Genomic DNA, 24,673 nt, shown 5'->3' with positions numbered 1-24,673 from the left:
GAGAACGGACGGTGTGTACAGTTTCCGCCCCGGGGGGAATTTGAATGGGAATCTGCTGGTTGCCAAGAGCGACGGGTATGCAGTATCCTCGGCTCTAATTGGCAGGCGAAAAAGCAGAGCCAGTAGCAGACGTGGTTGTTGAGGAGTCCCCTGAATAGAAACGTTGCTTGGGGCTAGGCAACCTGTCTTCGGCTCTGAGGAGACTTGTTCGTCGATCCGGAACCGGTGTCACCACTCCCCACAACAAAGATGCTCCTGGGGTTTCCGAGAGGCCGCAAGAGCCAGTTTGTAAGTAGATCCTCGCCCGGCCTGCGCCCTGGCATGGGGGCCAGGAGTTAAGGGGGGAGGGCTTGGGATTTGGCCTGAGATTGAAGCAAGATAGCGGCGGCACAGGAGGAAGCGGTTTTCCATTCGAAAAGCCCGGAGATTTCGTGTTCTAAAGAATCCTTTATCCCAGGGTCAGTCTCAGACAGGAATCGCCCTTTCTCCCCACAACATTCGCTCCCGTCGTCTGGGAGTTCACTTGTGCCCATTTTCTTACTTCTTCCCAGCCACCCTCCACGGATACTCTGTCAGAAAGTTTCATAGATTCTACTCACCAAATACATCTGACAGCTGTTCTCGCCGCCGCCCCCTCACCGTCCTCCAGAAGCTACCTGGACTGAAGCAGCAGCTCCTCACTATTTGTCCCCCCCCCCTTTTTTTCCTTTTGTTACTTAACTTCCTTTAGTATCCTGACTCCAACAGTCCGTTAACACCCCCCCACCCCCCACAGCCAATCTACAGATCTTGCCAGTGTTCTCACTGCCCTCGTTTCCAGCCCTAATTTCTGTTTTTTTTTTTAAAGCAAACTCTCCGTTATTTATATATATGCTACATTTTATGCTACAATTTTTAATTTAAATATTTTATTGTTTATGCTCTTACAGATGTCAAATTTCCCCCCTTTTGTCCCCCTCCACTCAGCCCGCCCCCACTCCTACAGTCAATCCCCACGGGGTTGTCCATGTCCATGGGTCATGCGTATATGTTTTTTGACTAATCCTTTCACCTTCTTTCAACCCCACCTCCCTCCTCCCCTCTTGCAGCTCTTAGTCTGCTCCACGATTCTGTGCCTCTGGTTCTATTTTGCTAGTTAGTTTATTTTGTTCATTAGATTTCTCTTATAAGTGAGATCATATGGTATTTGCCGTTCACCGACTGGCTTATTTCATGTAACGTAATAGTCTCCAGTTCCATCCATGTTGTTGCAAAAGGTAAGAATTTATTTCTAATTTCACAGTCTTATCATAATCACTCACCATACACACCCTCAGCTCCTATGCTGCTGACTCTGTTGTCCATATTTGCCTGGCAAAACTCCAGACCTACTGATATCCAGTTTTCCATAAATGTAATACTTTACAGGCAGATAAAGTATTTTGATAAGGGCGTTCTTGAACTCTGTTTTAAATCGAGTTTAGGAAGCATGTCTGACTTGGATTTCTGTTCTCAGCCTTCCCACCTGCAGCAGTCATTTTAGACAGATGGGTGTTGAGAAGCAGCAAAAACATACTTGAAGCATATTTTTGCGTTGCAGTTTTGCTAACTCAGCATGGCATTATTGAGTTCCTACTCTGTCAGATACCCACAATTGACTGACAGCCTATGGCCACACTGTCTAAAGGATAGGCAAACCTATAAGTAATTCGGCACAAAATGGTAAGACAAAAAACTACTGGTAAGGCGTATGCTAAGGAAGACGCAGCAAAGTCAGTCTGGAGAGTTGACCTGGGTCTTGGGGGTGGGAGGGATAAGGAAAGAGAACACGGGGGAGGGGCATCATATACAAAGGCTTGAAAAAGAATGTATTATTTGCTGTGTGGGCAATGGAAGGCAATTCGGAGTTCTCGGCATTGAGTATATGTATAGGGATTGTTGGTGGAAATCAAGTCTGGGTAGGGGCATTTCACGCCCTCCCGTCCAGGTGTCCTGTGACTCAGTTAAGCAAGCTGGACTTGCTAATGCCGGCAGCTGCATGCTAGCTGCAAGCTGTTTCAGGCCACTGAGCTATGGTGTCCTGAGGACAAAGAGACTTTGCTGAATACTCCATTACTCCCTTGTCCTATCATCTTGTTTGGAACTTAGCCTTAAGGAGTTACAGTTCTGTTTTGTACCTAAGTAGTTAATGTTTGAACCCGGGATTCTGTTTTTTCCTTAAGCAATAGGATGTGTATCCTGTAATTGCCACCCTCAGATTTCAATAAAAGGAAGGTGCTTGCTCTGCTCAGTGCTGACTTGCCTGAGCATGCAGCAGCCCTCCATCCATCCCATTCTGTCTGCTGGAATTACTTCCGCGTCCTCGACCACAAAGTACTACAACAAGGGATGGGGAAGAGTAGCGCAAAATGAACCTGGGTTCATTGGTGGGAACCAACAGATAGCATCTTAGCAGACACAGTAGACCGTTTATCTATGATCAAGAGAGTGGGGCTGCTCATGAGGGATTTCCCTGCTGGGTTGAGATAGGTCCATCCTGTGTTTTAGAGGCTGAGGCGGGAGGACCACAGTTAGGAAATGATTATAGTGGTACAGTGAGGAATGTTCACCATACTACGGAAGATACACTCTATCAAAAAAACAAAAACAAAGCAAAACTCATGAGACCTTTTTGGAGGAGCTACTAGATGCCAGCCCCTAGGGATTCAAAGGTGAAGGAAACCCCCCCCACCCCCACCCCTTGAGCATCTCCCCAGTGTGGGGGAGGGGAGTGGGAAATGGGAGAGGAGGCAGACATTAAATTGTCAAATTATTTGACAAGTGCAGGATGGTAAGTGCTACACAGAGAGGGATACAGCAGACAGTGCTCAAAATGCCTGCTCTTGGGATTGGGCACGCATTGAAACTGGGGGGCAGTGGGGGGACTGCAGGAGACATTTGGAAGGTCTATATCTCTTACTACTGAAGAATCCCCCAAATTCTGGCAATTCCCCTTGATTGTATCGCCCTTCTCTACATACCATATGCCTACCAATGCCTCATTAGTCTTTTCAGGGGCCAGTTTCAGTGGGTACCCCTCACTAGGCCACAGGACCACTTTAGTCTGGTATTAAAACTCTTAAATGGAAACAATGCCTATTCTTATCCCCAACCCATTGTTCTAGCCTCTCCTTCTCAAATGCTCCTGTATTACAGCAAACTGGATACTTGTTATTTCCAGAGCACTCCCACTAATGTCTCACTTAATTCCTTTGTCCATGCTGGTCCTTCTTCCTAGAATGCTTTTCTTCTTATTTCCCAAATATGAGAGCAGTGGCCATCTTTAAAGACCTGGTCTAAATGCCTCTGTGGTTTTTTCCAAGGGGCATAAGAGGTCCCCTTCCCTTCCTGGGCCACCTCAGCACTTTGTCTTTACCTTTCCCTTGGCACATTTCATGTTATATAATACGTATTTGGGTATTTTTCCTCTGTACTCTTCCTCTTTGAGGATGAGAACAAGGTTTCTTCATTGCTGTCATTGTGTTTTGCTGCTAGTAGATGTGAATGAATGAATGGCTGGTACACAGAAAATGACTGGTCTAAACTCATAAACTTCTAAGAGGCTCTCAGTTGCCTAAAGAAGGATTCCCCTATTTTCAATGTGTGTAGGAACTAGTTTTTGTTATTCTACATCATCAAAACTACCTAAAATTTTTATTAAGCCATAACCTTATGTTGGGCAATGTGTAAGTGCTAGAGCTCAGGGTTGATAAAGACAAGACGGTTGCCTGCTCTCAGGAAGCTTCTGTTCTGCACAGGGTTGGCAAGTGAGTAAGTAGGGTCATTGGAGGCAGTGCTATAAGACAATTGAAGGTGCTACAAGGTGTCTCTGGGGGTCAGGGAAGCTGCTCTGAGGAGGGAAGTGTAAGAGGATCCCAGTAAGGGTAGCTGTAATGGTGCTCCCTGGGTGGGTGTGCTTGGCTGGCCAGATGGGGATTAGGGATAGCAAGGGGAGGAGTGGGCCTTCTGATGGGGCTAGATCCCTGCATGGCCAGTAAATGTGTCCTTCTCTGGCCCAGGGAGGGGTGATGGCATGACCCAGGTGATTCCTTATACCAGTGACCTCTTTTGGGTTTTATTTGTGCAGAAACACATCATCCATGGCCTTCTGCCTGCAGCCAGCATCGCACCAAAGCCAGCTGTGCCCCGAACACCTCCTCCCCGCAGCCCCAACCCCTCTCCAGAGAGACCAAGGTGAGTTTCAGATGAGCAGGCACTGAGGTCACCTTTGTACTCAGCTGCCAAGAGGTGGATCCTAGGACTATTCAAACTGGTAAGAAGATTACAAGTAGGGTGGTTAGAACCATGTCCTTCAAAATAGTTATCATGGTTTCATAATTTAATATGATTTCTCTGTGAGATAATGGTCTGTCCCTTTCAGATATGGACTTCTCACATTTTGTAATGAAATGCAATTTGTATTTATCAAAATACTAAAGCCTAAGTATTTCAGTTGATAGTATGTTAAAAGGGATTTGAATTGCACACATAATTTTCTCTTTAAATGTAAGTCTGCCTTTCAAAAGAACTGTTTTGTTGGGAGGAAGAAGTGGGTTCACTTCCCAGGACCTGGGATTTCCCCCATCCTCCAGTGCTTCTAACACATCAGATAGATGACTTTTTTTTACACCTAAGACCCTTGCCTGTACCCTCCAAGATTTTAGACACAGGAAAATTTTAGACTATTTTTATCCATAAGATGCCTGGATATATGACTTGACTATTAACAATGAGAAAAGACTTCTGGTCAAGATGGAGGCATAGGTAAACATGCCTTGCCTCCTCGCACAACTACAGAAAAAATTACAACTAGACTACAAAACAAATATCACCCAGAAATGTCAGAAAATTGAGCTGTATGGAAGTCCGATAACCAAGGATTTAAAAAAGCCACATTCATCCAGATGGGTAGGAGGGACAGAGAAAAGGAGAGGATCAGAGATGTGGAGAGGCAGAAGGGGCAGTCCCACATCCATATGAGGTGGATAAAAATCGGTAGGGATACATCAGGAGCGAGGAATTCCAGCCCCAGACCAGACCACCCAGCCCAGGGTTCCAGCACCAAGAAGTTAAGTCCCCATAACTTCTGGCTGTGAAAACCAGTGGGGGTTGGGGCAGTGGGAAAAACTGCGGGACTCACAGGAGACTCCTCTTAAAGGGCCCACGATGAACTTAAGATTTATGCAGACCCACTCCCTCTGTGATTCAGCACTAGGGCAATAGATGGAAGGGCACCAGTGGCATATGAAGAGAAAGTGAAGTGAGTGGCATCAAGGCGAGTGCTATGAAACTGCTTCCTCCTGGACAAAACTTCAGAGGCCAGGCAGCAGCATTGTCCCTCTCTGAGCTCTCCCCCACACAGAGCCACAGAGTGGTGAAATGGGTTGCCCCACCCTGGCGACTACCTAAGGCTCTGCCCCATACAACTTACAGATGTGCTTTTCTACAATATGATATGCTACTAAGATAAGGAGTCAAAGCAGCTCTACCTGATACACAGATACAAACACAAGGAGGCTGCCAAAATGAGGAGACAAAGAAATATGGCTCAAATGAAAGAACAGAACTTCAGAAAAAGAATTAAACAAAATGGAGATAAGCAACCTATCAGATGTAGAGTTCAAAACACTGGTTATCAGGATGCTCCAGGAACTCACTGGGTACTTCAATAGCATAAAAAAAGACTTAGGCAGAAATGAAGGTTACATTAAGTGAAATAAAGAAAAATCTATAGGGAGCCAACAATGGAAGGCATGAAGCCAAAAATCAAATCAATGATTTGAAACATAAGAAAAAAGCATTCAATCAAAACAGCAAGAAGAAAAAAGAATTAAAACAAGGATAGGCTAAGGAGCCTCTGGGACATCTTCAAACGTACGAACATCAGAATCATAGTGGTGCCAGAAGGAGAAGAGGAAGAGCAAGAAACGGAAAACTTATTTGAAAAAATAATGAATGAAAGCTTCCCTAAGTTAGTGAAGGAAATAAGCATACAGGTCCAGGAGGCACACAGAATTCCAAACAAGATGGACCCAAAGAGGACCACACCAAGACACATCATAATTAAAATGCCAAAGGTTCAAGATAAAGAGAGAATCTTAAAAGCAGCAAGAGAAAAGCAGAGTTACCTACAAAGGAATTCCTATGAAACTGTCAGCTGATTTCTTAAAAGATACTTTGCAGGCAAGAAGGGACTGGCAAGAAGTATTCAAAGTGATGAAAAGCAAGGACCTACAACCAAGATTACTCTATCCAGCAAAGCTATCATTTAGAATGAAGGGCAGATAAAGTGCTTCCCAGACAGGATAAAACTAGAGGAGCTCATTATAACTAGGCCATTATTATTTGAAATGTTAATGGGACTCATTTACGAAAAAGAAGATCAAAACTATGAACATTAAAATGGCAATAAATTCACACCTATCAACAATTGAATCCAAAAAACCAAGTAAACAAGCAGAACAGAAGCAGAGGTATGGAGGGTTATCAGTTGGGAGGGGGAAGGGAGAGAATGGGGAAAAGGTGCGGGGATTAAGAAGTAAAAATTGGTAGGTACAGAATAGACAGGAGAATCTTAAAAACAGTATAGGAGATGGAGAAGCTGGAAAACTATATGCACGACCTGTGGACATGAACTAAGGGGAGGGGGGTTGCTGGAGGGAATGAGGGTACCAGCTGGAAAGGACAAAGCAGAAAAAATTGGGACCACTAATAGCATAATCAATAAATTTTTTTTTTTAATGAGAACAAATTTCATTCAAGGGTGGTACCTTCTTTTTTAGTGTTCTTTGCAGCTAGAATTTTGTATGTCTCCTGATTTAAAAAACAAGATAAAACCCTTAAATATGTTTTGTTTTTTTCTTTAGTAAGATCTTGTTAACAAGAATAGCCATTTATTAGTATTTACTCTGTGTCAAGGACTCTAGTAAGTTCTCTAGAAATATTTTTTCCTTTCATTTTCTCAGTGACCCCATGAGGTCCTTTGAGCTCAAGTGTTCAGCATTTGCCTTAAGTTTCACAGCTGGCAAGCAGTGGCATTGCTGCAATGCACTTGAAGGTCTGTCTAGCTCTTCAGTGTTTGTGTGAACAACCATTAAGTAGTGTCATTAGCACTTAAATGTTTATTTAGCAGCAGCAATAGTGAGAGAGTTAGCTTTACGCTCCATTATAAAGCAGAAAAACAAAACCCATGTCATGTCACGCAAGCATGCTATAGACTCTTTAGAAAATGGCTATCATCTCCATGCTTTACAAAAATATCTTCCTGGGTTCTAATCTTTATAAACCCAAAATATCCAACATGGCTTTAGCAAATTTGGCATACTTCTAGATCTTTATTTTTTTTAAATGTTGAAATTAATCTTTGATGTTATTCCATTTCATGTGTAGTATAATAGTATAAGAATCATACAGCTATTTACTTCTATTGCCTTCTTCTTATCCTTTGTGTTACTGTTGCCATACATTTTAATTCTCTATGTTATAAGCTACATAAAATATTATTACTATTTTGCTTTAAACAGTTGTTTATCTTTTTAAAAACAGTTTTGAGGTATAATGGATGACAATAAACTGTCGTCGTCGGCAGCCATCCGTCTCGAGAGACGATGGCGTAGCTTCCTGAGAGTCTATCTGCACCGCCGAGAATGGCTGTGCAGTCCGATTCGGGAGTGACAATCCCTGCCGCACTTGGTACAGGTGAAGGCAGATGGCCGTTGTTGCTGCTGTTGACACTGCTTCTGCCTCGATCTTTTCTGGACCGCCTCCTCGTTGCGCGCAGCCTCTGCACGTGACGTACCTTGCCTGACCGCGAGCCTCCAGGCTAGGCGGTCGTCTGCTTGAACTTCCCATGTGTTGAGATTGATGGAGCATTGTGTCATGTCCTTTTTGCAGATGTCTTTGAACCGCAGTTTTGGGCGCCCTGTCATCCTCTGGCCTTCTGCTAGCTCGCCGTAGAGGAGGTCTTTGGGGATACGGCCTGCATCCATTCTTTTGACATGGCCAAGCCACCTGAGGCGTCTCTCGCTAAGAACTGCATGCAAACTGCTCATATTGGCTCGCTTCAGCACCTCGGTGTTGGGGACCTTATCCTGCCAGGCGACATGCAGGACGCGTCGCAGGCACCTCATGTGGAAGCTGTTGAGTTTCCTTTCGTGCCTTGCGTAGGTGGTCCACGTCTCGCTGCCATAGAGGAGAGTGCTGAGTACGCAGGCTTGGTAGATGCGCAGTCTGGTTTTCTCAGTGAGGCTGGAATTGTTCCACGCTCGCCGGTTCAGTCTGGCCATAACTGTGGCTGCCCTGGCGATTCTCCGGTTGACCTCCAAGTCGACTGACAGAGAGCTCGAGATGGTGGACCCGAGGTAAGTGAAGTCGTTGACAACCTCCAGGGTGTATCCGTCGATGGTGATGCATGGGGGAGTCCCCGTGCCTTGAGCCATAACATTCGTCTTCGTCAGGCTGATGGCTAGTCCAAACTCCTTGCATGCGTGGGAAAGGCAAGTGACTAGCTGCTGGAGTCCCTCTTCGGAGTGTGATGTCAAAGCTGCGTCGTCGGCGAAGAGCATCTCACGGATGAGCACCTCTTTGACTTTGGTCTTGGCTCGTAGACGGGCCAGGTTGTAGAGCTTGCCATCGGATCTGGTGTGAATGAAGACACCCTCGCTGCAGTCCTTAAAGGCGTATTGGAGGAGCATGGAGAAGAAGATTCCGAACAGCGTAGGGCCGAGGACGCAGCCCTGCTTTACTCCGCTGCTGACTGGGAAGGCCTCAGAGGTTGCGCCGTTGTAGGACACCGTGCTGTGCATGTTGTCGTGAAAGGACATGACCACAGCAAGCAGATGTGGTGGACAGCCAATCTTCCGTAGCAAGCTGAAGAGTCCGCTTCGACTGACCAGATCAAACGCCTTCGTGAGGTCAATAAAGGCGAGGTAGAGTGGTTTATGCTGCTCGTGACACTTCTCCTGCAGCTGGCGTAGGGAGAAGATCATGTCCACTGTTGATCGGCCAGCTCTGAAGCCACACTGGGACTCTGGGTAGACGCGGGAAGCAAGGGTCTGCAGGCGGGCAAGAGCGACCCGGGCGAATACTTTGCCGACGACGCTGAGGAGAGAGATGCCCCGGTAGTTGTTGCAGTCACTGCGGTCTCCTTTGTTCTTGTACATGGTGATAATGTTGGCGTCTCTCATATCCTGGGGGATGTAACCCTCCTTCCAGCAGCGACAGAGTAGATGGTGGAGCGGCTGTAGCAGGACTGGTTTCCCGCTCTTTAGGATTTCTGGAGGGATTCCGTCGCTTCCTGGTGCTTTCCCGCAAGCAAGGCGGTCGATGGCTTTGCCGAGCTCTGCCGCAGTAGGTGGGGTGTCTAGCTCCTCCATGACTGGTAGGTCTGGGATGGCTTTAAGAGCAGTGTCTGTTACGGTGTTCTTTGTTGCGTACAGCTCGAGGTAGTGCTCGGTCCACCGCCGCATTTGCTGTTCCTGGTCAGTGATGACCTCACCTGTCTTGGACTTAAGGGGGGCGATCTTGGAGGGGATTGGGCCTGTTGCCTTCTTGATACCCTCATACATTCCTCGTGCGTTGCCTATATCGGCGGCTTCCTGAATGCTTCTGCACAGGTTTAGCCAATAGGTGTTGGCACAGTGGCGGGCGGTCTTCTGGACTTTGTTCCTGGCAGCCCGTAGAGCTTGAAGTGTACTGGGAGTGGGCGTGACCTTGTAAGCCAGTAGGGCCTTCCTCTTAGCCTCGATCACGGGTTCCATTTCTTCCCAGTGAGCCTCGTACCAGTCAGCGTTCTTCCGCTCTTTCTTCCCGTAAGCAATAATGGCGGAGTTGTATATGGCGTCGCGGAGACATGGCCAATTGGATTCGATAATGTCATCTGCCGCCACTCCCTCGCCGAGTGCATCTTCCGTCTTGTTGATGAATTGCTGGGTCTTAACTGGGTTGCTGGCACAACTGGTGTTGATGCGTGGGCGACCCTTCATCTTGGAGTGGTGCAACCTCTTCGGCATTATGCGCACCTTGCTTACCACGAGGGCATGGTCCGTGTCGCAGTCTGCACTGTGGTAGCTGCGGGTGAGGAGGGTGCTGCCAATATCCGTTCTTCTGGTGATGACGAGGTCAAGCTGGTGCCAATGGCGGGAGCGGGGGTGCCTCCATGACACCTGGTGGATCTCTTTGCACTTGAAGAATGTGTTTGTCACGCACAGGCCGTGGTGACACAAGAGCTCAACCATTCTCATTGATCTTTCCTCTCCCAAAGTTTCCAAGGCAGGTGGGCCAGGCCATGTGGTCGGCTCCTACTCTTGCGTTGAAGTCTCCAAGGAGATAGAGAGCGTTACTTCTGGGAATCTTGGATAACGCTTCGTCCAGTGCATGGTAGAACTGTTCTTTCTCTTCGGTGGTGGCGCAGAGGGTTGGGGCATACGCGCTAAGAATGCTGACTGGGCCGAAAGTTGTTGACAATCGGAGGGTAAGTAGTCTCTCTGTGCCTCCTGTAGGTGGCTCTATGGAGTTAACAAGCGTGTTCTTCACAGCGAACCCAACACCGTGCTGTCTTGGTTGGTCCGGAGACTTCCCTTGCCAGTAGAAGGTGTAGTTGGTTTCTCTGATAGTTCCGTTGTCGGCCAACCGGCTCTCCTGTAGAGCCGCAATGTCGATGTTTAGTCGTGCCAGTTCCCTATCGATGACAGCGGTTTTCCTGGCACCCTTGATCCACGGAAGGTCTGCAGTAAGTCCGGAGCACATGGTCCTGATGTTCCAGCTAGCGAGGCGAAGAGCCGGAGGCTTCTTTCTTGTTGTTTGCTTGGAATTAACTGGTGCGGGTGTTTTGTGGCCCACTTTTCGAGAGGCGCCTCTCTGATCCCCACGCACCCAGTGGGGCAGGCGAGCCATGGCGAGACGGTAGCTGTCCAGTGAGGTGCGATGACCTCTCCCACCGTCAGAGGAGACCCCTGGCGCTCGTTTCCTTCGCCAATCGGATGAGCTTATAACCGGTATCTGTCTCCTCCCGTGTTGAGTCGACATCTTGCGATGACGCTGGAGTGTCCTCTCAAGTGAAACTGAAGCTACAGAGCCTGGGCAGGGTGATATGGAGGGTCTGCTGTTGCCCATGCAGCAGACCCCCCCTCTCTTCGCAGCTGAAGGGTCCAAGGGAAAGACAAAGTCAATACAGCTTGGCTTCAGGTGCGCCGCAGGAGTTGCCGGTGTTGACTACAATGTCAAACCGCCTTAGGGACTCCGGCTCCGGATTTTCTGTACAATAAACTGTACATATTTTAAATTCAAAGTCGCGATTTTGGCATATGTTCACACCTGTGAAACCATCACCGTAATCAAGATAATAAATATACCCATCATCTCCCAAGTTCCCTCATGCCCCTCTCTTCCACCTCCCATTCCCCTGCCCAGCCCACCCTCACCCCCATTCCCAGGCAACCATGGTCTTCTTTCTGTCAATATAGATTAGTCTTCATTTTCTAGAATTTTATATAAACAGAATTACACAAAATAATTAAACTGGTCTCTTTTACCCAGTATAATTATTTTGACACTAATCCATATTGTTGTGAAAGTCAGTCATTTGTTCTTTTTATTGCTGAGTAATACTCCATTATATGAATATGCCACAATTTGTTTTATCCACTCACTTGTTGATGGTTATTTGGGTTGTTCCCAGTTTTGAGCTACTAGAAATAAAGCTGCTTGAACATTTGTGTACATATTTTTGTTTGGACATATGCATTCATTTCCCTTCGGTAAATATCTAGGAGTGAAATACCTGCATCATATACTATATGTATATTTAACTTATATGCAGTGTATGAGTTCCCATTTCCTCACCTCATCAACACTGGGTTTAGTCAGTTTTGTGTGTATGTGTGGTTTTATAACTTTGACAGTTAGCCATTAGTTCTCATTCACATTAACTGTCCGTATAATTTTTGAACACGGTGACAGGTGCATGGGTAACAATGTATAGAGCTTGTTTGGTGAATCCTTATCTTCATTACACTTTCTGGGCAGCCATATACTGACAAGGTAGGGAACAGTCCTTATTCTTTTGATCCAGTCAGCTTTATTGAGCCTGGAATCCATGTGCACATCTGGAGTTCCTGTCTCCTTCCTGACACATTTTTGGATCTCTTTGAATGCCTCAGGGGAACATTTCTTGAAGCTCACTCCATGGGTGCGCTTGTGAATGTTGGTGATGTACTCTCTTGTTACCTCCTCATTGATGGCAGAATGGCCCTTCTTCTCACCACCCTTTGTGGAAGCCGTTCTGTCAGGCCCAGTCTTTTTTTTTTTCTTCTTTAACTTTTCAAAAATGAGTAAACTGATGACATATGCTGGGGAGCATGTTCTCAAATGCTCCCTGTCTTAACCAGTGTTTCTAATTTTGGACATTCTAATAGGTGTGTAGTGGTATCGCAATGTGGTTTTATCTTGCATTTCTCTAATAACTAGTGATATTGAGCAGATGCTTATTTGCCATTTTTGTATCTTCTTTGGTAAAGTGTCTTTTCAAACCTTTTGCCCACTTTTTAAAACCTAGTTGCTTGTGTTCCTGTTATTATATTTTGAGAATTCTGCATACAAGTTCTTTATCAAATATGTGCTTTGCAAATATTTTCTCCCCATCTGTGACTTATCTTTTTATTCTCTTAACAGTAACTTTCAAGGAGCAGAAGATCTTGATTTTTATGAAGTTCAACTTGTCAGCTTTTCTTTTACAGATTATGATTTTAATATAATATCTCAGAAATCTTAGCCTAATATTTTCTTCCAGAAGTTATATAGTTTTAGGATTTATATCCATTTTGAGTTAGTTCTTGTGTGGTGAGAGGTGTGGGAGGTATGGATTCAAGTTCCTTTGTTTGCATATGGGTATCCAGTTGTTCCAGCACCCGTTGAAGGCTCTTGTATTAGTTTTCTATTGCCATGTAACAAATTACACCAAAACTTAGTGGCTTAAAGCAACAGCAGTTCTTTAATTTCATATCTCATTGTGTTCTATTTAAAAATTATTTTTTCTTCTCTGCATTTCATTTTGGTTATATTTTATTGACTTGCCTTTAATTTCATGAATATTTTCTACAGTATGTCCTATATAGTATAATTTTCATCTCCTGAAGTTCAAGTCCTTTTTATAATCTTCCTTGTCTCTATTTAGCTTTTGAACATATAGAATACAGTTATAGTAACTGTCTTATGTCCATCTCTGCTAATTCTAACATAAGTGTTCAGTTCTGATGGGATTTTCATTGATTCTTTTCATTATGGGTCATGTTTTTCTGTCTCTTTGCATGCCTGGTTATCTTTGACTACATATTTGCATACTAGACATTGTTGTAAGTTTGATGTTGAGTACTGGATATTTTTGTATTCCTATAAGTCTTCTTGTATTTTGGGCTGGGATGCAATTAAGTTATTTGGACCCAGTTTGATCTTTTGTGTTTTGCTTTTGTGATTTGTTAGACAGGGTCTGGTCCAATGTTCAACCTAGGGCTAATCTAGGGCTAATTATTCCCCACTACTGAGGCAAGACCTTTGGAGTACTGTACCCAACGTGCCATGAATTATTTTTCCTGTCTGACTGTTGGGAACAGACACTGATCTCAGCCACATGTGAGCATCTGGCACTGCTCCTCTAATCCTTACGATTGGTTCTTTCCCCAGTCTCGGGTAGCTTCCTCACACGCATGCACTGAGCAGCATTTTGCTGAACACTCAGGGGGCCCTTCTGCAGTTCCAGAGTGTTCTCTGTTCAGCTTTCTCCTTTCTGGTACTCTGTCCTTCAAAATCTGTTGGCCTTGGTGTCCCCGGACTCTCAGCTCCATGTACACAACTCAGCTCCTCTGTCTGGTCCTTGTTCAGTTTCTCCTTCCTTTGCTGAGATCTGGAAATTCTCTCTGGCAGTAATCTGGGCCATTTGTTAAGTCTGTTGTTTTGTTTTACTTTTTCAGGTGGGAGGGTAAATCTGTTATTCTGTCTTATATTATGGTTTTGAATAATTTGCAAGATTATTCAAAAAGATATATTTTTATATATCCTTTTCTTTCATTCTGATCTTTTATTAGAAAAACCATTTAAATATGGACTCCCTGGATTAGAGACCTGGTTCCATCTCCCATTAGCTAAAACATTTTGGGCAAGTCATTTAATTTATATAAAAGATGGAGGTAATGATAACATCTGCTCGTACAGTTGATGTGAAAATGAAATGAGATTGTTTGATGGCACAAAACAGACTGCAGGCCTGTAGTCGGTAGATATGCACTAAACATTGTAGAACAGCAGAAGATAGACCTTGATTAATTCACGTATCGTGTTATTTAACCATTAGTTCACCATTTCACCCAGATGATTTTGTCCACAGATCTGCTCTGGCTGCAGTCATTCTAGCAACAACGTTGACTGGCCGGACCATCGTTCTTCCTCAGCCACGTCGGAGATCCCAGTCTGAGAGTGACACAACCTACGCTGAAAATGATAGTTTCATCAAGCCCTATGCCACCACCTCAGAGCTGAGGCATCAGTAAGGACTTGTCTCTGGCTCTACTTCCTCTCAGGGCAGAGGAGGAGCAGCTCGTGTGTGTGTGCATGTGTATGCATGTGATTAGGACTGGAGCTTAGTAGTCAGGTTTTCATCACCAATGTCAGAGGAACACTGCTCCGGGACATTGTTCTTGAATTGTATCAGAATTTTCTGTAGAGTGGGTCGCGGACCTCTGACTGGCAGAGTCCACGGCATTGTGGATGAGGGAATAAATGCACAGCGACTGCAAGAATCCTGTGGAGAAGAGGGGACAGAACTGGCCACTTTCTAGAGGAGAAAGCACAGTTTGCCCCTACCTTCACAGGCTTTTATTGGTTCTTTAGGTGGATTACCTCCAAGGAAGTTGTGAATCATTGTGCCAATCATTGTCTTAAATGATTTTTACTTTCATATAACAGAAAAGAATGTTACACATGCATGGGTGATAAGGATAACTCGTCTAGCCACATCCTGTTCTTAGAAATTGGCCCAGAATAGGCCCTAAGAAACTGGTTCAAGGTTACATGCTGAACATCTGTTGTTCTCAGCCCAGGACGAGGGGGTCCTTTAGCAGAAAACAAGCTTTTTAGCTATTATAGAAATGCAGGCCTAGCTCCCCGTGGGAAAACCAGTGTGTAGAGTGGGTCCTGTGTGCCACCACGCTCCCAGTGTTTTTCCACTCTGGGGCTGAGCTACATTTGCCACCACCAAGCACCCTGGCTTCCCATAGAGTGGATCTTGTTAAATTTTGGCTTGTGAACCCACTGGTTGTTTTCATGGCAGCACAGAGCCAGTAAATTTAGTGCTGCTTTTAGGCCTTAGTAGGAGTCTCTGTGCCACAACCTACACCGTGAGAGTTGTCACTCACCACTTCTCTTATCTCCCCTATGAACATTCATATTGATTTGACCTTTATTGGCATCTGTACTCTAACTTTTCTTCTTCTATAATGTCATTTTCTTTATTGCTTAGCTGGGTTAATGCTAACACAGGGCTAGGGGGTCTGGAAGGTTCCTCCTGAGGGAGAGAGCGTTGAGGGCCGCACTCAGGTACTGTTAGGGATCAAGTGAGAATAGCTGGAGGGCTGGGGAGATGGTCATTGCTGGGCTAGGATGGGCTTTCTAGACAGAGAAAAGGGAGCGTGACACATGTGAGCGACCCAAGCAGATGCTTGTGGCTGAGAAAACTTCAGTGGGGAGCCATTTGAGATGGGGTTGGAGGAGTGGGCAGGGGCTAGGCTTGGGGACACCTTTGGTGGTCCGTTCTGAGATTTGGTATCTCCCTTAGAAGCAGGAAGACACCAAGGGCTTTAAGGGCTTGTGGGGTAGCGGTAGGGGATATGACTGGATTTGCCTTTAGCTATCATGTTTGTTCAATTTTGTTTTTGCTTATGTTTTTATTTACCAGTTACTCTGTATTTTTTATTTAGTAAGATCTATCATTCTTTTCTTTGTAGTTTCCATCATGATTGTCAAATCTGGAAAGACCTTCCCTGCTACAGCATTATATAAATGCTCGTGTATTTTCTTCTAGGATATGTTTATATTTTTGGTTTTTATGTTTTAATCTTGACTCCATTTTGAGGTGTTTGAATATAGCTTGTTTTTTCTCCTAGTAAGAATTATATTTTGGCTGAATAAGAACTAAAGGTGAGGACATGACTCTAAAATTAATTGGAAAGAATAAGCAGATAAGACCATCAGATGAAATTCAAAAAGGAAGAATATTGATCCTGGGGTAGGCTGTATTAGGCCATATATATATTTATATTTTTTTATTGTAAATTTTTTCCTTGCCATTATCCCCCCATACCCTCTTCCACCTCCACCCTTGCTCTCGCAGTCACCACACTGTTGTCCATGAGTTCTTTCTGTTTTTTTTCTTCTGTTTTGCTCGAGCCCCATTATATTTTAAAACCTATAGTTGAAGTAGTTAAAATAGAGGAGGACTGCTTCAGTGATAGAGAGGTATGCATGAACACCTGAGGTGAACCTAGTGTTGGCAGGCATGTTAAATCTCTAATAAAGGCAGCCCCACACATCAAAGGGGAACAAAAGGATTCAATGTGTATTGATTAGCAGTTTTGGGGGGGGAAATCAGCTCTGAGCCTTGCCTAAATCATATACCAAAATAAATTTATATTGAATGAAAGGATTGATTTGTGTATAAATATATGTAAATAAGACCATGAAATCCTATATTGTCTTATCAAAACTGCTCTTTATTCCTAAGTTAACAAGTGAGAAAGTTAAAAAATCATCTGTCTGTATGTTAAAAATATTAATAGAATAGGAAAAATATTTGTAGTAAATACAAAGGAAGGATTTTAATATTAAATAAGAAAGTTAATTTCAGATTGGAATGAACATAAGAGAAGCAAAGTAGATAAATGGATAAAGGACATGAACAGAACAGACAGTTCACCCTAGAGGAGTTAAGGCTTGTACACAAATATATGGAAAAATATTCAATCTTGGTAAGATATGAAAAGTTACACAGTAATGTTTAAATTCTTTTGGCAAGTTATAGAAAATTATTACCAGTGTAGTCACATGTTGGAGAAATGATTTGTGAAATATTTTTGTGTGATGTGCATGTAGACCAATAAAGTGTTCATACCATTTGACTCAGCAGTTTGCCATCTGGCTGTTTGCTTTATAGGACTAATCCTAAAAGCAAAAAAGATTATTCGCACATAGATGCCCAGTACAGGGTTATTTATAACGGAAAATTGAGAGGGGAAACGCATAGTAAGGGAAATGGCTGACTTAACTGGTGTAACTACTTGAATCTTTATAACATTATGACTTTAAAAACTTGTTAACAAAGAGGCAGATTGTATTTGTATGCAGTGATAATAACTACAAGAACCTAGGTGAAAAACTAGAAAGAAATTTTAAGAATGTGCAGAGAGATGGGATAGTGGATAGCTTAGTCCTTTAGTTTCTATATATTTTGTAATGTAGTTATAGTACTTTTATGGTGGGGGCTCAGAGGCAGTGCATTTAATACATGTATATATACCAATGTGAAGTAAGTGGCTGGTTTCGTTACTCATTTTTCTCTTTAATGTTCTAATACAGACCAAATTGGCAGAGTGAGACAGGAAGAAGAACTTCTTTGCCATCCTTTGAAATGCTGGACTATGAGGAGGAAGAGGACACTGACTTGCTCCTGTCGTCCAGCTACAAGGGGTCGGGGGATGTCAGTGCTCATAAAGAAGAGGGCGGTCTTGGTGATGCTGCGTATGCCATGCCACACAGAAATCAGGTGTTTGTCACATTCCTGAATTCTGCCTGTACCTTGACAGTAACTTATAGTAAATTGTGTACAAGTAAGGACTTACTTTTCTCTTTTCTACTTTTGATGGCTTTTTTTTTTTAACATATCCATTCTTGTTTTCTATCTGGTTAAGCTAAAATTTAAAACTTTTCCTTTACCTTTCAAAGACAAACATCTTTTCCATTTTCAGTGTAGATGTTCATCCGATGCTAAGTAATCCTGCTCTTTTCCTTGACCCCAAAAGCTAATTTTTCTGTTACTTTTCCAGTATCAGTATACATAGTTGCAACCCTTCTTCAGATTCATGCCTGACAAAAGGAACACTCTCTTTGTCTCTATACTAGCTGACATTGTTTGAGTGATTACCGTAAGTGAGTATCTATTTTAAGCTCGTACATGTATTTATCTCCCACTGTCTCGGTGAGGTAGGTTCTATTTATGATTCTGTCACACATGGGAAACCGAGGTAGAGAGAGGCTGAAGGAGCCCATTTCTCCACCACTGTCCAGCTGCTCTGGTTTAAACTCTTCCTAGGATTCTGAAAACTGGATAGTGCCATTTCTTTAATGGCAAAGGACAGCACCATAATTTGTTTTTTCTTTCTCTTTTTGCACCATCGCTATAGCATATGTTAAGCATAGTGCCTATATAGATAGACTGGCAACATCAAAGTATATTCATATTGATAACTCTCCACTATTGAGTCACATTTTAAATGGTCTTAGGGAGTTTATTTTGAGGAATCCATATGTGAGTATTTCATGAACTAACCATCACTTTCTAACATTAACAGACTTCAATATGCAGAATTAAGTTTATTTATAGCAAGGAGCACTGGAACAGGCAGATGGCTGTCAGGAGCCCAGAGGAGGGTCTTCTACAGGGCTCTGAAGTCCCACTGCCCCTCAGACTGCACACTTCCTGGTAGTATTTTGGACTGAGGTTAACAGAGTCATTATCACTCAAATGTTTTGAAGTGAAACTTGCTGTCATTTCCCTTGGAAGAAAGTGACCTATAGCGAGGCATGAAGGAACTCTTAATGCTGGTGGGAGTGTAAGTTCATACCACCACTTTGGAAAACTGTTTGGCACTGTATTAATGCTGAATGTGTGTATTTCGTATAACCAGCCAAAAAAAGAAAGTTGAAAAGCAGAAAATAACATATTAGTGTTCTTATTCTCCAGAATGAGCAAGTATTGACATCTTACCTATTTTTGCTTCAGATTTTTTTTTAAATAAAAGAAATAAAATTACACTTAGGGTTGAATTTCTCTTTGTCTCCCATCCCCTTTCCAACCTTAGAAGGCTGCCTGCTCTTAGATTTGGGATGCGTTCTAGAAGTCTGTGTTTTTATTCTTTTACTACAAATAAGTGTCAGTAAACAAATATAGTACTGTTTTTAAAAAATTGTACAAAGGCCACCATACTGAACCAGTCATTTCACCTCTTTGCTTTTGTACTTGACATTGCAGTTTTGAGATGGATCCATATTACTTTACTCAACTACTGATGAACATTTAGGTTATATCCTTGAACATTTGGTACATGTGCTGGTTCACACGATTAGATATTTGCCAGATTAATCTCCAGAGCGATTGCTCTCTTTTTCCTTCCCACCAGCAGTATATGCATGCCAGTCTCCAAATTTCTGTACAACAGGCAAGTCTTTTCTTATACAACCCAGGAACCAGAGGCGTTTTAGCAACTGATTGCAATTGAAAGGTTTCATCATAAACTTTACATCCTGGCAGATGGTATCAATGAAAGGGCCCCTAAGCTGTGAAGGGATTTCAATTTCCCACAGCCTTACGATTAGATTTTTCTTTCTTTTTACCCCCTGAGAGCCTGGTAGACAGGAGGCGGTGGGGGGAGACACATCGACCTTTTCTTAGCATTAATATATGTTAAGCAGCTTATATGTGCCGTTTCACTTCACACCCTTGGGGATAAGTGTGTGAAGAACTGGATAAATAACTTTCCCAAGGTCCACCAACCAACCATCCAGTGGCAGAGACAGGATAGATTAGGACAACCAATTTTCCATATTAAGAATTAAAATTTGTGCTTATTTTTATTATTTTTAAGTATATTTTATTGATTATGTTGTTACAATTGTCCCCAATTTCTTTTCCCTTTATTCCCCTCTTCCCAGTAACCCCTTTCCCTCCAGCAATCCCACCCCCCTTCGTTCATGTCCATGGGCCTTGCATGTAAGTTCTTTGGCTTCACCCTTTCCTATACTATTCTTAACCCTTTGAGTGCCAACATCGCTATGAGTGATGCTGACAAATTTTCCCAAAAGTGCTAGCGCTGCTCCCAGCAACTCTTTTTTCGATGGCTATAAATGAAAATAACAATGGAATAATTCGTATTTTATGTTTTGTTCTCTTTTTTTGTACCTCAGGTTATATATTGACATAACTTTCTCTCATGTTGATCCAAATTTCAAATTTTTACGCTTCTTCAAATACTGACATATTAATTGTTATAATTTATTTTTAAGAGTCTATTAAGAGTTTATTATAAATTTGTTTCACGGGCCACAAGGAAATAAAAGGACTATGTACAGTCTTTCGGGAAACAAGCAGGGAGCTGAGGAGGGCCAAGATGAGTCTAGGGCCTTGGTGGGTGCATCCCGGGGGACGGGACCCTCGCATTCCTGGGGGAGGGGGCCGCATTCCTGGAGGGGGCATGCCCATTGGAGTTCCTCTTCCAGGGGGAATCCCCATTGGGGGACCCATGGGAGGCCTCATACCAGGAGGAGGGCCCATCATGCCTGGAGTTACTTACACTTTAAACGGTCCTTTTCAATTCATTTATCTTTGCAATAATCGTTGAAACTCTATGCAGTGTGCATGATAAGGAAGCTTTTGCTAATGGACATTTTTATTGCTTCATGGTGCAGTGTTAGCATTTTGTTTATAAACTGTTTTTCATTGTTGATATCTATTGATATATGTCTCTAGTGTGAATGCCATTTGTGTTCATTTTTTTTGTATGTTATGAAGTTTTCTTTTTTTTTTCTCAAAAATTTATGTAATATTTGCCATAGTTCTTGCTTGTTATCCATGCTGCTATGTGTTTTTTCAAATTATAATCATAGGTCTTATATTATGCCATATATTATACTTCAAAAGCCATATTGAAGGAAAGAATTTATTTTTTCTAAAGTAATTGTTATAATAAAATAATTTTAATGCAATAAATTTTTTGCTAAATTGCGTCAAAGAACACTGCTTACAAAAGAGGAGTGTATTTACTATATGTCATGACATTTTCAGCAAATTATTATGAATAACAATGTTTTTGTAGACATTTTTCATAAACTCTGCATGTCTCAGCAAAATAGCCTGGCATTTCTAACACGAATTTTAGCAATTACGCGTGGCACTCAAAAGCTTAACTTCCCCCTGTCTATTTTGTACCAACAAATTATGCTTCTTAATCCCTGCACCATTTCCCCATTGTTCCTGCTTCCCCTTCCCAGCTGATAACCCTGCAAATGATCCCCATAGCTATGATTCTGTTCCTGTTCTGGTTGTTTGCTTAGTTTGTTTTTGTTTTTATTTTTTAGATTCAGTTGTTGATAGTTGTGAGTTTGTTGTCATTTTAATGTTCATAGTGTTGACCTTCTTTTTCTTAAGTAAATCCCTTTAACATTTCATATAACAAGGGCTGGGTGATGATGAACTCCTTTAGCTTGACCTTGTCTGGGAAACACTTGATCTGCCCTTTTTATTCTAAGTGATAGCTTTGCTAGATAGAGTAGTCTTGGTTGTAGGTCCTTGCTTTTCATCACCTTGAATACTTCTTGCCAGTCCCTTCTTGCCTGCAAAGTTTCTTTCGAGAAATCAGCTGATAATCTTTTTCTTTTTCTTTTTTTACATTTTCTAAGTTTATTGTATTGATTATGTTGTTACAGTAGTTCCAATTTTTTTCCCCTTTGCTTCCCTCCACCCAGTACCCTCCTTCCCTCCAGCTATCCCACCCCCTTTAGTTCATGTCCATGGGTTGTGCATATAAGTTCTTTGGCTTCACCGTTTCCTATATTATTCTTAACTTACCCCTGTCTATTTTGTACCAGCCAATTATGCTTCTTAGTCCCTGCACCATTTCCCCATATCTCCCCTTTCCCCCTCCCAGCTGATAACCCTCCAAATGATCCCCTTACCTATGATTCTGTTCCTATTCTGGTTTGCTTAGTTGGATTTTGTTTTTATTTTTTAGATCAGTTGTTGATAGTTGTGAGTTGGATAGTCTTATAGGCAACTATGATGTGTCTAGATCTGGTCCTCTTTGGGTCTACCTTGTTTGGGACTCTGTGCTTCCTGGATTTTTATGTCTATTTCCTTCACCAAATTTTGGGACTTTTTCTTCATTATTTTTTCACATAGCTTTCAATTTCTTGCTCTTCCTCTTTCCTTCTGGCACCCCTATGATTCGGATGTTGGCACGTTTATAAAGTTGTCCCAGAGATTCCTAAGCTTCTCCTCATTTTTTTCAATTCTTGTTTTCTCATTTTGTATTGGTTGATTTTTTTTTTTTCTTCCTTGTGTTCCAGGTCATTGATTTGAACCCAGGTGTCCTTCCCTTCACCTTTGGTTTTGTGTGAATTTTCTTTTGTTTCATTTAGCATAGCCTTCACTTCTTCCCTTATGTGTTTGCCATACTTAAGCATATCTGTCAAGCCTGTGAGCATCTTTATCAGCAGTATTTTGAACTCTGTGTCTGTTAGGTTGGCTATCTCCTCATCGCTTAGTTCTCCCACTGGAACCTTGATCCATTCTTTCTTTTGGGCCATACTTCTCTGTCTCCTCATCTTGACAGGCTCCTGTGTTTCTTTGCCTCTATGTCTTAGGTAGAGCCGTTGCACCTGTTACATTGTAAGGGGAGGAACCTTAGGTAATCGTCAGTATAGGGCAGCCTGTTTCACCACATTGTGGAGCTGTGTGTGGGGGAGGGGTCTAAGAGGGAACAATGCCACTCGCTCAGCACTTGACCCTTTTCCAGGCACTTCTCCCACTTCCATATGGGACTGGTGCCTCTCTAGCTGTTGCCCTGGCCGTTGTTCCCAGCGTCGGTGGGTGTGCGGATGTTCTAAGACTGTGGGGCTCTTTAAACAAGCAGACTCCACTGAGAGACCAGCAGTTTCTTCCTCTGCCCCAACCACCACTGGTTTGCACAGTCAGAAGCAATGAGGCTTTATTTTCCCCGGTGCTGGAACCATGAGCTGTGCGGTCTGATTTCTTGCTGGGAGTGCTCCCCAGGTGTCCCTCCCTACTTTTTAAAACATGTGACTGCGTTTTCTGCTGGCCTGCCAGTGCTGCCGCTGCTGCTGCCACCATACTGTGTCCTCTCTGCCCTGGCTCTACCCCTCCTACCTATCTGGATGAGTATTTCTTCTTTATATCTTTGTTTGCTGGACTTCCATGCAGCTCGGTTTTCTGTAACTTGGTGTGTCTAGTTTTGAGGTAGTTGTATTCCTTCTTAGTTGTGGAGGGAGATGCAGCGTGTCTGTCTAGGCCTCCATCTTCGCCAGAAGTCCCGCAAGTTTTGTTTTAGTTGCCACGATTATTTTTACAGTTAGAAGTATTTGGTAGTTTAAAAAATGTTTTAAATTAAAACTTTTACATTAGAATGTTGTTTTGAATATTGTCACAGTTCTTTGTTTTATTTTTCTATGTTAAATATACATGAAAGATACATAAACCATAAGTGTACAGCTCAGTGAATTTTTACAAGGTAGTCACCATCCATTTTTTTTTAAAAAAGGACATTATTAATACCCCAGAAGTTCCTCTGTGTGACTGAGAAGAGGTCACTTCTTCCCCCGAGTTAACCACTGCTCTAACTCCAAGAGTAGACTAGATCGTAGAAAATAACCTTAGATTAGTTTTGTCTGTTGTGAAAATTCTGTGAATTTAATCACAGAGTATGTGTTCTGTGGGATTTTTGAAAGTCTTCAGTTATTCATGCAGTAGTTGGTTCTTTCCTATTGCTGTATAATATCCCATTGTACAACTATACCATGTAATTATTCCTTTTACTGATGATGGATATTTGATTCTTTTCAGTATGGAGCTCTTAGGAATAGCGCTGCTATGAACATTCATAGATATGTGTATATATTTTCAATGGGGTATATACGAAGGAGTGGTAGTTGTATTATCAGTCTTAGTACTAGTAGACATTGCCCAACAGTTTTCCGTAGTGGGGTATGTTTATGATGACATTTGAAACCCTTAGCACTTGTCACATTTCCTTGATAATAATGAGTTGCTTAATATATCTTTGACAGGGTGAACAGGGCAGTTGGTTCCTAGGAGTTGAAAACTGAGAGGTCATTTCTTTTCTTTCAAATGATGAGTGGGAGACCTATCTGCCACTCCCGAGCTGGGTTACCTTGGAGCCTTGTACAGGAGCCTAATGGGCCCATCAGCCGTAGCTCTTGGCTCTGAAATGCTCCAATGCATCTTGATGGTCAGTGCCAGTACCTCCCTGCCAGCCTTGGGGATGGTCTTTCTTTGCCTACAGCACAGCACAGCACAGCTAAGACAAGATGATTATGTAAGATTTTAGTGAAGAATCAGGATAGCAGAAAAGAAGCGTACCAGAGAGCACCATGGTTAGCTTACTGTAAGCATGGGTTGCTTCTGTCTCCACTTGTCAGAGCCCTGCCAGTGAGACTGTCTCCTGCTCACCACAGGGTCCCATTCCTGGCTGATGGGTCTGTAAGGGACAGCTCTGCAGTCCTGCCACCATTCATGACATCTACATAGTATGTGCTCACAGGCAGTGGAGGAGAGAGTTCCACTTCACGAGGAAACAGCATTTCC

The 24,673-nt window shown here is 43.0% G+C and overlaps 1 protein-coding gene across 2 annotated transcripts in view; it reads left to right on the top strand.

Moving 5' to 3' along the window:
- The first annotated feature begins 167 nt into the window (after positions 1–167).
- CEP89 (centrosomal protein 89) overlaps positions 168–24,673 on the top strand; it is a 109,334-nt gene continuing 84,828 nt past the window's right edge. For both annotated transcript variants that reach the window (XM_090260340.1, XM_090260339.1), the window contains exons 1-4: positions 168–288; positions 4,106–4,212; positions 14,396–14,554; positions 17,638–17,824. In XM_090260340.1, coding sequence (XP_090116466.1) covers positions 250–288; positions 4,106–4,212; positions 14,396–14,554; positions 17,638–17,824 — 492 coding nt within the window. In that variant the 5' untranslated portion in view covers positions 168–249. The remainder of the gene's footprint in view (positions 289–4,105; positions 4,213–14,395; positions 14,555–17,637; positions 17,825–24,673) is intronic.

This window comes from Furipterus horrens, unplaced genomic scaffold, assembly GCF_987537825.1.
Source record: "Furipterus horrens unplaced genomic scaffold, mFurHor1.1.pri manual_scaffold_13, whole genome shotgun sequence".
NCBI lineage: Eukaryota > Metazoa > Chordata > Mammalia > Chiroptera > Furipteridae > Furipterus > Furipterus horrens.
Note: the sequence above shows the minus strand (reverse complement) of the source record. Positions and strands in the feature narration are given on the sequence as shown.